Source organism: Pelophylax lessonae (genome assembly GCF_965119305.1).
Source record: "Pelophylax lessonae genome assembly, chromosome: 13".
Taxonomy (NCBI): Eukaryota; Metazoa; Chordata; class Amphibia; order Anura; family Ranidae; genus Pelophylax; species Pelophylax lessonae.
Window position 1 is genome coordinate 143,937,637 of NC_138780.1, and position 10,474 is coordinate 143,948,110.

Here is a 10,474-nt window from a genome sequence, read left to right on the forward strand (position 1 = left end):
GCCAACCACCCACCACAGGGTGCCAGCCAGCCACCCACCACAGGGTGTCAGCAAGCCAGCCACCCACCACATGGTGCCAGCCAGCCACCCACCACAGGGTGCCAGCCAGCCAGCCCCCCACCACAGGGTGCCAACAAGCCAGCCATTAAGCATTAAACAAAAATTAACATGTTCAGTACCAGATTTGTGTCAAAAATTGTCTTTATTTTTCAAAACTTTAAATGTACAAAATATCAGCCCATATCGGTCGATACCGATACGTTGTGACCAAAATATCGGTATCGGCCCTGAAAAAATCATATCAGTCTATCCCTAATTCTATGCATTAAGATAAAATTCTTTCTGTGTGCAGCGACCCCCGTCAGCCCCCCTAATACTTACCTGAGCCTATCTTTATCCAATGATGTTGCAGGATTGTCTCAGCTGCCCTGAACTCCCCTCTTCATTGGCTAAGACAGTAGCTACAGTTAAGAATGAACAATAGAGCGATTGGTACAGATCACTCACTGTGTTCATTCATTCATCCATCCTGAATCATCCCCTGCAGCAGCAGGCGGCAGAGGAGAGGATGGAAGCTGGCAGCACTGCAGGGGGGAGACAGGGGGTACCAGAAAGCAGGGGGAATCAGCACCGCACAGGGTAATAAGGGTGTGCCCAGGCATACCCAGTACACCATGTGCTAAGCAATATCAGTAGGTGGGCACTTGGGGTATACTTCTTGCAGTCTCTGCTGTAAAAAGTTTTCCCCCTTACTTTCTGCAATACCAAGTACTGCATATTCAAACTTCCAAAGAAGCTTTGAACGTAAATGGTGGCTGTGATCAAACTCTTGGTACTGCCAACAGCAGGGAGGGTATTCCTGCATCACCAACAGCTGTGATCCAGGATCCCCAGATACAGATGAACAGGAGTAGAAGGGACTGTCGCAGTTTACAGTATCTGGTAAAAAAAATTTTTACTTCACAGCAGGTAGTCTTTGCCAAGGTTCAATGATCCATTTGGCCCGGAGTGTACCTGTTGGCAGCAGTGTGTCTGTTGGCAGCAAGATTAACTACTTCCGGTCCGCGCTATAGCCAAAAGATGGCTGCAGCGCGGACTCTAATTTTTGGGAGGCCGTCTTTAAACGGCCTCCCAGACACAGGCTCCCCGCGCGCTCCCGCGAGCTCGCATCGGGGAAAATCAGTGTCGGCCGTGTCTCTTGGACACAGCCAATCACAGATCGTGGTAAATGGCCAATCACAGCGGCCATTTACCACGTGATCGGCCCATGCAATGAGAGATGATCTCATATGTAAACATATGAGATCATCTCTCATCGCCAGCGCTCCTTCCTCACACAGAGACTGCAGTGTGAGGAAGGAGGAGAGCTGATCAGCCGCCGGGGACACAGAAGAATGTAATCAGGGCACTGATCACCAGTGCCCTGATTACACAAGATTTAAAACATACACAAAGTGCCCACCATCAGTGCCCACAGTGCCCGCCATCAGTGTCCCCCATCAGTGCCCACAATCACTGTCCATAGTGCTGATGAGGCACTGATGAGCATTGATTGGCAGCACTATGGGCACTGAGTTTGGGCACTGATGGTGCTGCCCATCAGTGCTCATCAGTGCCGCCCATCAGTGCTCATCAGTGCCACCCATCAGTGTCCATCAGTGCCATCCGCCAGTGCCCATCAGTGCCGCCTATCAGTGCCCGTCAGTGCCGCCTCTCAGTGCCCAGCAGTGCCACCTCTCAGTGCCACCTCTCAGTGCCCAGCAGTGCCACCTCTCAGTGCCCAGCAGTGCCACCTCTCAGTGCTCATCAGTGCCGCCTATCAGTGCTCATCAGTGCCGCCTATCAGTGCTCATCAGTGCGGCATATTAGTACCTCCTCATCAGTGCCCATAAGTGCCACCTCATCAGTGCCCATAAGTGCCACCTCATCAGTGCCCATCAGTGCAGCCTATCAGTGCCCATCAGTGCAGCCTATCAGTGCCTCATCAGCGCACATCAGTGAAGGAGAAAAATTTATTTATTTTCAAAATGTACTCGCAGAAAATAAGAAAAACTTTTTTTTTTCAAAATTTTCTGTCTTTTTTCTTTTTTTTTGTAAAAAATAAAAAACCCAGAGGTGATTAAATACCACCAAAAGAAAGCTTTATTTGTGTGAAAAAAAATGAAAAAATGTCATATGGGTACAGTGTATCATGACCGCGCAATTGTCATTCAAAGTGTGAGAGCGCTGAAAGCTAAAAATTGGTCTGGATGGGAAGGGGGTTTAAGTGCACAGTAGGCAAATGGTTAAACATTTATGACTATAAGCAAGCCATAGCACCTTCCAACTTTTAAAAGACAAGAAAGAGGCGCATAATTTAGCACCACCAGACACAAGACCTGGGCAAACGCCCAACCATTTCCATAGCCAGGGATTGGAAATCAATATTTCACAAAGGATACATATCTGCATGTGTTTAGTTTCCTAAATAAATAACAAACAAAAGTAGCAATCACCTAAATAAACAGTAACTTCCTTCCTCAGCCATAGCTGCAAAACTCTTAAACTATTTTGTTCTATGGATAACTCTACAACTTCACCTTTACACAATTTTTTTCACAATTTGCAGCATAAATACTAAGAGCAAACCAGGAATGGTAACAGCTGAACCCAAATGCATGTATTCATATCCAGGTCTCATTACTAAGGGCTAGGACAAGGGGACATTGAAGGGTGGACCCTCCAAAACAGAGGAGCTGTGTGCTACCCGCGGTAGGTTGTGTTTTATCATACCTTTGTACATAGTCATACCTTCACAAACATATCCACAAACAACGTTTGCCTCTTTCTACAGACTGACCCTTCTTCCTCCACATTACTCATCCAACTCAGCTTTCTGAATGACAGCGGTATCTTCTAAAAAAACGCCACAAGTTCATCTTTAATAGCACTAAGCCACCACTCCTGATATTTTTATTGTTGCGTACCATAATTTCTAAATTGTCTCTGCAACTAAATTACCCAAATTATCGGCACTACTCAACTGACAGTTCGAAGACAACCAGGGTGACAGTTTGACAGGCTGTGTTCCACAATGACTGTGATTTGCTTTCTTGTATTTTTGGCACTGAACATTTCATACTAAATAGCTGGTTTAAAATAATAGCAGTACAAAGAAAAGAAAAAAAAAAAGGTAGAAGCCGATACTGTCTAAGACCTCTTATCTGCATTTAAGGTAGTACAGTGGCTTGGTAATTAGCACTTCTGCCTTGTAGCACTGGGGTTCCTGGTTTGAATTGGCACACTACTGAATCCCAACAGAACATTATGTGCATGGAGTTTTCATGTTCTCCTTGTGCTTGTGTCGGTCCAAAGTCATGCTGGTAGGCCGTCTCCTATCTAAATTGGCCCTAGTATGTGAAATACAGACCTTAATCTGGCCATACACTATATAATCTAATTGTATAATTTCCTTTAGATCTACCAAAACTTTGCAATATGAGGACAAATCTAAACTATCTATTCAATTTGTATCAAATCAGGCAGGCTTTTACACACTGCATAGACAATGGTATATAAAGCTGGCCATACACTGTACAATCTACTTTAGATTTACCATATGAAGGTAAAGCTTAACAACTCAATGCATTCATATCAAATCAGGCAGGCCCTTGTAATATATAGCTGATGGTAGATCTAGAGAAGATTGCATGATGAGATTGTATAGTGCAGCCTTTCTCAATCTTTTTACCCCAGTGGAACCCCTAAAATTATTTTCTGGTCTAGTGGGAACCCTAATAAAACCAGTGTATTGGGGGACAATAGCAAAAATGTCCCTTAGTGGTCACCAGGTAGAGTGAAACCCTTAGAATGGTGGTCAGAATGTCACTTTGATAGATTATTAAAAATAAATAAATAAATAAATCACTGGGGTCATGCCACTGGCTCTGCCAATAAGTGGTGGTGGACTCAGAATTATCAAGGCAGATCAACCACAACTCAAGGAACCCCAAGCAACCTCTGGAAGGAACCCTAGAGTTCCAAGGAACCCTGGTTAAGAATGGCTGGTATACTGTATGGCAGCCTTTGTCAGCCTGTTATGGAGGAACCCTTGAAATACATTTCCATCAGTGTAACGGTCAATGGAAAGAATCATCCCTTACAGAGAGCTAAAAAGATCATTGATGTCAGTGGCTTCTCATTTGAGAGGCAGAAGTTGCTCATTGCTCAAGGAAGCCCAAGCAACCTCTGGAGGAACCCTAGAGGTCCATGGAACCCTGGTTAAGAATGGCTGGTATACTGTATGGCAGCCTTTATTCAACCTGTTATGGAGGAACCCTTAAAATAAATTTCCAGCCTCAGTGTAACGGCCAATGGAAAGAATCCTCCCTTACAGAGAGCTAAAAAGATCATTGTTGTCAGTGGCTTCTCATTTGAGAGGCAGAAGTTGCTCATTGCTCAAGGAAGTCCAAGCAGCCTTTGGAGGAACCTTGATGTTCCATGGATTCCAGGGTGAGAAAGGCTGCTGTATGGTCAGCAGATTGTATGGTCAGCTTTAAATTGTAAGCTCCTTCGGGGCAGGGGCTATACATGAATAAATTAAAAACTGCTGCGTAAATATACACACATAGTATAATAAAATTGTTGGCTCTTTGTGAATCATATATACATAAAGTATATAAGAAGTACATTATGTAAAGTGTTGCATAAATTGTAGGCGCTATATAAATACCTGTAATAAATACATAAAATGAATTGCCATGTATAAACTGCTCTCCAAAACATAGACAATACACTTTCAATCTACCAATTGATCCGTCATCACTTTTGTACCATTTTCTCTGGATCTATTCAGGATGGTGGTGCACCTATGTACCTACAGTCCCTATAAATGTGTTCAATGTAATAAGTTATTAACAAGGCACCTCCTATAAGTGGTACTGGACTGTGAGGGGGATTTACAAAGAATCTGGAATAGCTGCACTTAGCAACCAATTCGCTTCTAGATTTCATTTTCAAAGCTTAACTAAACAAGCTGAAGCTTGACACTGATTGGTTGCCATGTGTGGCTACTTTGATTTTAGTAACTCCCATCAATATGTGTAACAAGGCAAAGAGTTACAAGTACAGCGCTGTAACCGATAGCAACCAGTGGGCGCTCATCTTTGATTATTTGGCTAAAATCTCATTTTTCTGGCTCAATTCCACTTTTAGCATCCCTGATCATCTCCTTCTTCAATCACCAACTTAAAGAGAAGAGCTGCAACAAACAGCCCCCCCAGGTCAGCATTCAGGGACGTACTTGTCCTTAGTCCTGGGGAGAAGGTGTGCCTTGGTCCCCTTGCTTACCTGTGGATGTTGTCTCCATGGCAACCGGTGGATGCCCTGCCAGCTGAGCTTTGATGGTCCCTCTCTGGTCCAGGGAGCTCCAGGCGCCTCCTGCTGATTCCCCCTCCTTCTGAGCCGCATCCCTTTCCATCCATCCGCTCAGCTCCTCCGGATTAGCGGCCATGGCTCGGTGTCTGGCGGGTTGTCTATGGGCAGATCTGGGGTGGGGGGGAGGAGAAGGAGGAGGGAGGGGACCGGTCAGTGCTGCAGTGTCTCCGGGAAGATGCCACAACCACTGGAGCGTTACGCAGGTGGAAATGGCTTGTGTAGTTTGCACTAGTTCCACCCCTACGTCACGGCCCGGACCGGCCAATCACAGGCCGGGGTTTAGCATGCTTAGCTACCGCCCTGCAACCCTTCCAGCGCTGGAACGATGCGCAAGATGGGGGGGTGCATGGCCGGGATCTTAGGGGTTAATCACTGGCAGCCTGCAGCATTTATACGTGTGAAATATTTCTTCATTAGCGGAGAAATATTCTGTGTTTGTTGCATGATAACAATGGGAGGCTGGGATGTCTCTATTCTCATCCTTCTGTCCTCATCATTTCATGGTGCCTGTATAGAGACATTATTATCACTATAGGCTTCTCCTTTAACATGGAGGACCCCTTCAAATAACTTTCTGCTCTCAGGAAACCCCTTCTAATAATGACCGGAGCTATGTGTATATATATATATATATACAGGTGTATCTCCGAAAATTAGAATATCATCAAAAAATGTATTTATTGCAATAATAGATTTATTACACGCAGAGTGATATATTTCAAGCATTTCTTTCTTTTACTTTTGATGATTATGGCTTACAAACCCAAAATTCACTATCTCAGAAAATCAGAAAATTACATAAGACCAATAAAAAAAAAGGATTTCTTTATCGTATGTAGCCCTACTCCCTTTGGATCTGCTGGTTACAGATTCCCCTGGGTTACCCATAGCAACAACTTGACAATATAGCATATTCTAAAGGCTTGGCTCAGTCAGAAAACAGTCCAGGGGTTTGGGTTTTTTGTTGTTTTATTTGAGAACTGGGATAGGAGAAGGGATGAGTGGGATACTCCAACTGAGTAAACTATGCACAATTGCTGCGACTTCTTAAAGCGGTAGTATACCGCTTTTTTTTACTTTTACCTACAGGTAAGCCTATAATAAGGCTTACCAGTAGGTACAATTAATATCTCTTAAACCTGCACGGTTTAGGAGATATTACCACTGCATGCAGCCGCTGACGAGTGCGGCGCATACGCTCTGAAGGTCCGGCGCACCTTCAGAGTTCCTTGCCGAAAATTGCCGGACAATTACTCCCACGCGCATGCGCGGGAGTGACGTCATTGCGGCTCCGGCCACTCACAGTGCCGGAGCCGAAGAACCCGGCAGAGACGCAGAGGGATCATGTCAGCTCCCAGAGCGGTGTCCGGGAGTCCGTGTCAGGGCTTCGTTCTAAGGTACTTTTTTCATAATGAGCTAGTATGCTATGAATACTAGCTCATTATGCCTTTGTCTTGCAGGGTTTTTTTTTTTTTAGAGTATACTACCGCTTTAAAGCAGAGTTCTGGCCTTGGAAATGTTCTTTCAAAAAAAATACCCCCGGGACAGTCAGGGCTAGTACATTCCATAATAGCCTCTGAACTGTCCCACGTCGCACTTACCTTTTAGAAGAAAAACTTACCTTAAAAATTTCTTCTCCAGCGCTGCCATCCCAGGTGTGGGCAGCTAAAGCCAGCGCGTCCTCTTCTGCGTCCTCTTCCATGTCCTCTTCGTCCCAGAATGCCCTGCACCGGCCCCGCTTGTCACTTCCGGGACAGGCGCCTCATCCCTGCACAGCTTCTGGGCATGCCCAGAAGCTGTTTAGCAGGGAATGACGTGTCTGCCCCAGAACTGACGAGGGGGGACGGTGCAGGCGCATTGACTCCTGGGAGCGATGACGTTCAGCTCCCAGGAATCATTGCAAAGCGGAAGTGACGGCGCGGGCCACGGCAGAAGAGGGAGGAAGTAGAAGGAAGATAAGTATAATTTCTTCAAAAACAAGGTAAGTAAAGAAAAAAAAAACGGGAGTATCCATTTGTTTTTTAGGGGATTTACAGCAAGCTCATGGGCCAAAGTTGTTTTTGAGCCCGGAATTCCGCTTTAATAAAGCTGAGTGCGGCAAGGCCGCTGCTTCACCTTGCCACTAAACGAAGAAGAATTAGATAAATTGTACTGTACTGTTAATCACTCTTCAGGGTCCTACTCGGCACCCCCTTTGTCCCTACTCTTCAGGGTTCTATATGGCACCCTCTTTAATCTGACACATTGTGTGAGCTGCCCGCTTGATCCTCTGACTTCAGTGGAGTGCTCTCCCCTCCTGGGCAGACCCCTTTGCAAATCCCCTGGTACTGATGGACACTGTTTTTCCCGGAAGACTCTGCCAGCAGCTCCACTGTCAGGTCCACTGGATCCTCTGCAGCTCAGCTACACACCTGGTTCACTAGGCCGACTGCCTAAGACCACCTTCCTCATACAACAGGAGGAGAGACAGCCATCAGCCTCCTCCTGGGGACACTGCTTCCCACCAAAGACGCCCTGTCACATCCCCCCTGGCTTTTATAAGCAATCCCAGGATGCACTGCAAGAGTTCCCTCCCACTGGGACTACCACAAAAGCCAATGTGTCACTGGCTGGGTTTCCTCCACTGTCTAACAAGCTCCCTTATTGGATACAGTGGGGACACTCCCTCAGACCCAGCGAATCACACCTGGAGACATGCAACAGGCAACCTCATAGATCAGGCTCCCCTGATAAGCAGAAGGAGCAATAGATGCTTTTACCTAGCACCTACCTAGGAGGGTGCTACACGTAAATCAGGGGACACAGAGCCACATTCATTACCATATGGGATATACGCCACCTATAGGTGAATGGACACTGGCAACCAATCAGACAGGAAGTCTCCCCATATAACCCCTCCCATACAGGAAGTACCTCCGTTTTTTCGCCAGTGTCTTAACCATTTCAGCCCCTGAAGGTTTTGCCCCCTTAATGACCAGGTCACTTTTTGTAATTCAAAATCCAAAAAAACTTGCGCTAAATAACTAATATGAAAATAGCAGCTAGCACAGGTCAATAGACAAGCCTATATACATTATAAAAAACAATGGGCAGCGCTAAAAAATAGTAAACATGATTATAACGTGCAAAGTGCATGTGTAAAAATAAATCAACGAACATTAATAAAGTTTTTTTGCAATTCGGCCTTGCGTTATTTTAACTGACAATTGCGCGGTCTTGCGATGCTGTCATCCTTTTTTTCCCCCACAATGCAAGCTTTCTTTTGGTGGTATTTGATCACCTGTGACATTTTTATTTTTTGCGCCATAAACAAAAAAATAGCCACAATTCTGAAAAAATAAACAATATTTTTCACTTTCTTAAAACATTGCCAAAAACAAAATTTAAAAATCAAAATTTTTCATCTTTTTAGGCCAGTTTGTATTTTGCTACATATTTTTGGTAAAAAAAAATCCCAATAAACGTATTTTGATTGGTTTGTGCAAAAGTTATCACGTCTCAAACTAGGGGAAAGATTTATGTCATTTTTATTTATTTATTTTTTTTACTAATAATGGCGGCGATCTGCGATTTTTAGCGGGACTGCAACATTGCGACGGACAGATCGGACACTTAACTGAAATTTTTTACACTTTTGGGGGGACCAGTGACATTACTACAGTAATCAGTGCTAAAATATGCACTGTTACTCTAAAAAATGACACGGGCAGGGAAGGGGGTTAACTCAGGGGTGATCTAAGGGGTGTTTTCTAACTGTGAGAGGGATGGGCTTGTAGAATCAACCAATAGACCTGTGTTCCCGAGAGAACAGCAGTCTGCTGTGTTTACAACAGCAGACCATTGTTCTTTCTCCACAGGGAGATCGGCTTCCCTGCTGCCTAATGGGGGTAAGGAACAGGTATAGCGGTTCACGCAGCCGAGCCAGCCTGCCGCAGTATAGCTGTGGCGGGCGGGCGGCAAGTAAAGGTGATGGTCATGGGGGAGAGGCTCTCCACATCTTTTTGTTTTCTCAAAGAAGAAAAAAGAAGTTTATGCTACAAACCCCAAAGACCTCTGAATCTAAGGGGATTAGCAATCAGATCCATCCAAAAAAGTCAAAGACTAAAAGGATGGTACCAGAGCCTCGGGAAAGGAGATAAAAGGTTTTTGCCTGTAATGGTGTCCTTTTTAGGCACTGGACCCTGGGATCCGGACCCTTGGTAAAACCAAACCCCAAAGGTGCTCCGGCAGGGTGCTCTACAGGTCCAGGGGATGGCCCTTCAAAAACAAGGGGACCCAGTCCTTAAAGATCGGCAAGTGACAGAAACTCATCGTGATGGGTGAAGATTGGATTCTTGTTACAAAACTGAATCCTGTGGTGGGACTGGTAAGTCCACTTTAAAAAAATTTGTAAAAATATTTTTTTTAAATTGTTCCCTTGTGCAAAACAGTAGATGCATCAGCTGTGTCATGTTGCTTTCACCCTGTGTTGATCACCTATAAAGGTGTATCAGCTGTGACAAAGTGCACTTGTTTGCTTAAACTGCTCTCACCCCATGTTGTTTGGCATGCAGATTTTTGCCTTGGTGTGTAAGTGCCCACACATTCGTCTCTTCGGAAAGCTCCAGATCAGGCAGCGCCTTCAGTGGCGTGTCTGTGGCAAAGGATTGTCCTCGCGCGCATGAAGCCAGGAGGGACATGTCATGACGCGATTGGCAGGCATGTGGATGCGGTCGTGCACGTAGCACACCGCGCCTGAAACTGCATGATTTCTTAAGGAAGGATTTCCAGCGCGCAAGTGGTTGTCAGGCATAGTAGCCACATCCAGTGCTTCTGTCTCAGCCTACGTCACTAAGGAAGATTTGGCATCAGCCTTGGCTGGCCTTGAGGGTAAGATTGCTGGCATGATTGCAGCGTCGCAAGGAGGGATGAAACGTGATAGATCCCCCTCACCTGAGCCACCCCCTGATCTAGGTCAGGATTGGGCAGAGGATGTGACAGAAGTAGCTGTAAATGACCCTATAAAAGGACAAGCTGAGGTTTCCACTACTGGGGAGTCAGGACCTGAGGAGTCATACTC

General features: G+C 45.4%; 1 protein-coding gene across 1 annotated transcript in view; it reads right to left on the bottom strand.

The window, feature by feature from the left end:
- RTN1 (reticulon 1) overlaps positions 1–5,638 on the bottom strand; it is a 299,713-nt gene extending 294,075 nt beyond the window's left edge. The window contains exon 1 of the mRNA XM_082242924.1: positions 5,329–5,638. Within this exon, the coding sequence (XP_082099050.1) occupies positions 5,329–5,491 (163 nt within the window). The 5' untranslated portion in view covers positions 5,492–5,638. The remainder of the gene's footprint in view (positions 1–5,328) is intronic.
- Positions 5,639–10,474: the final 4,836 nt, after the last annotated feature.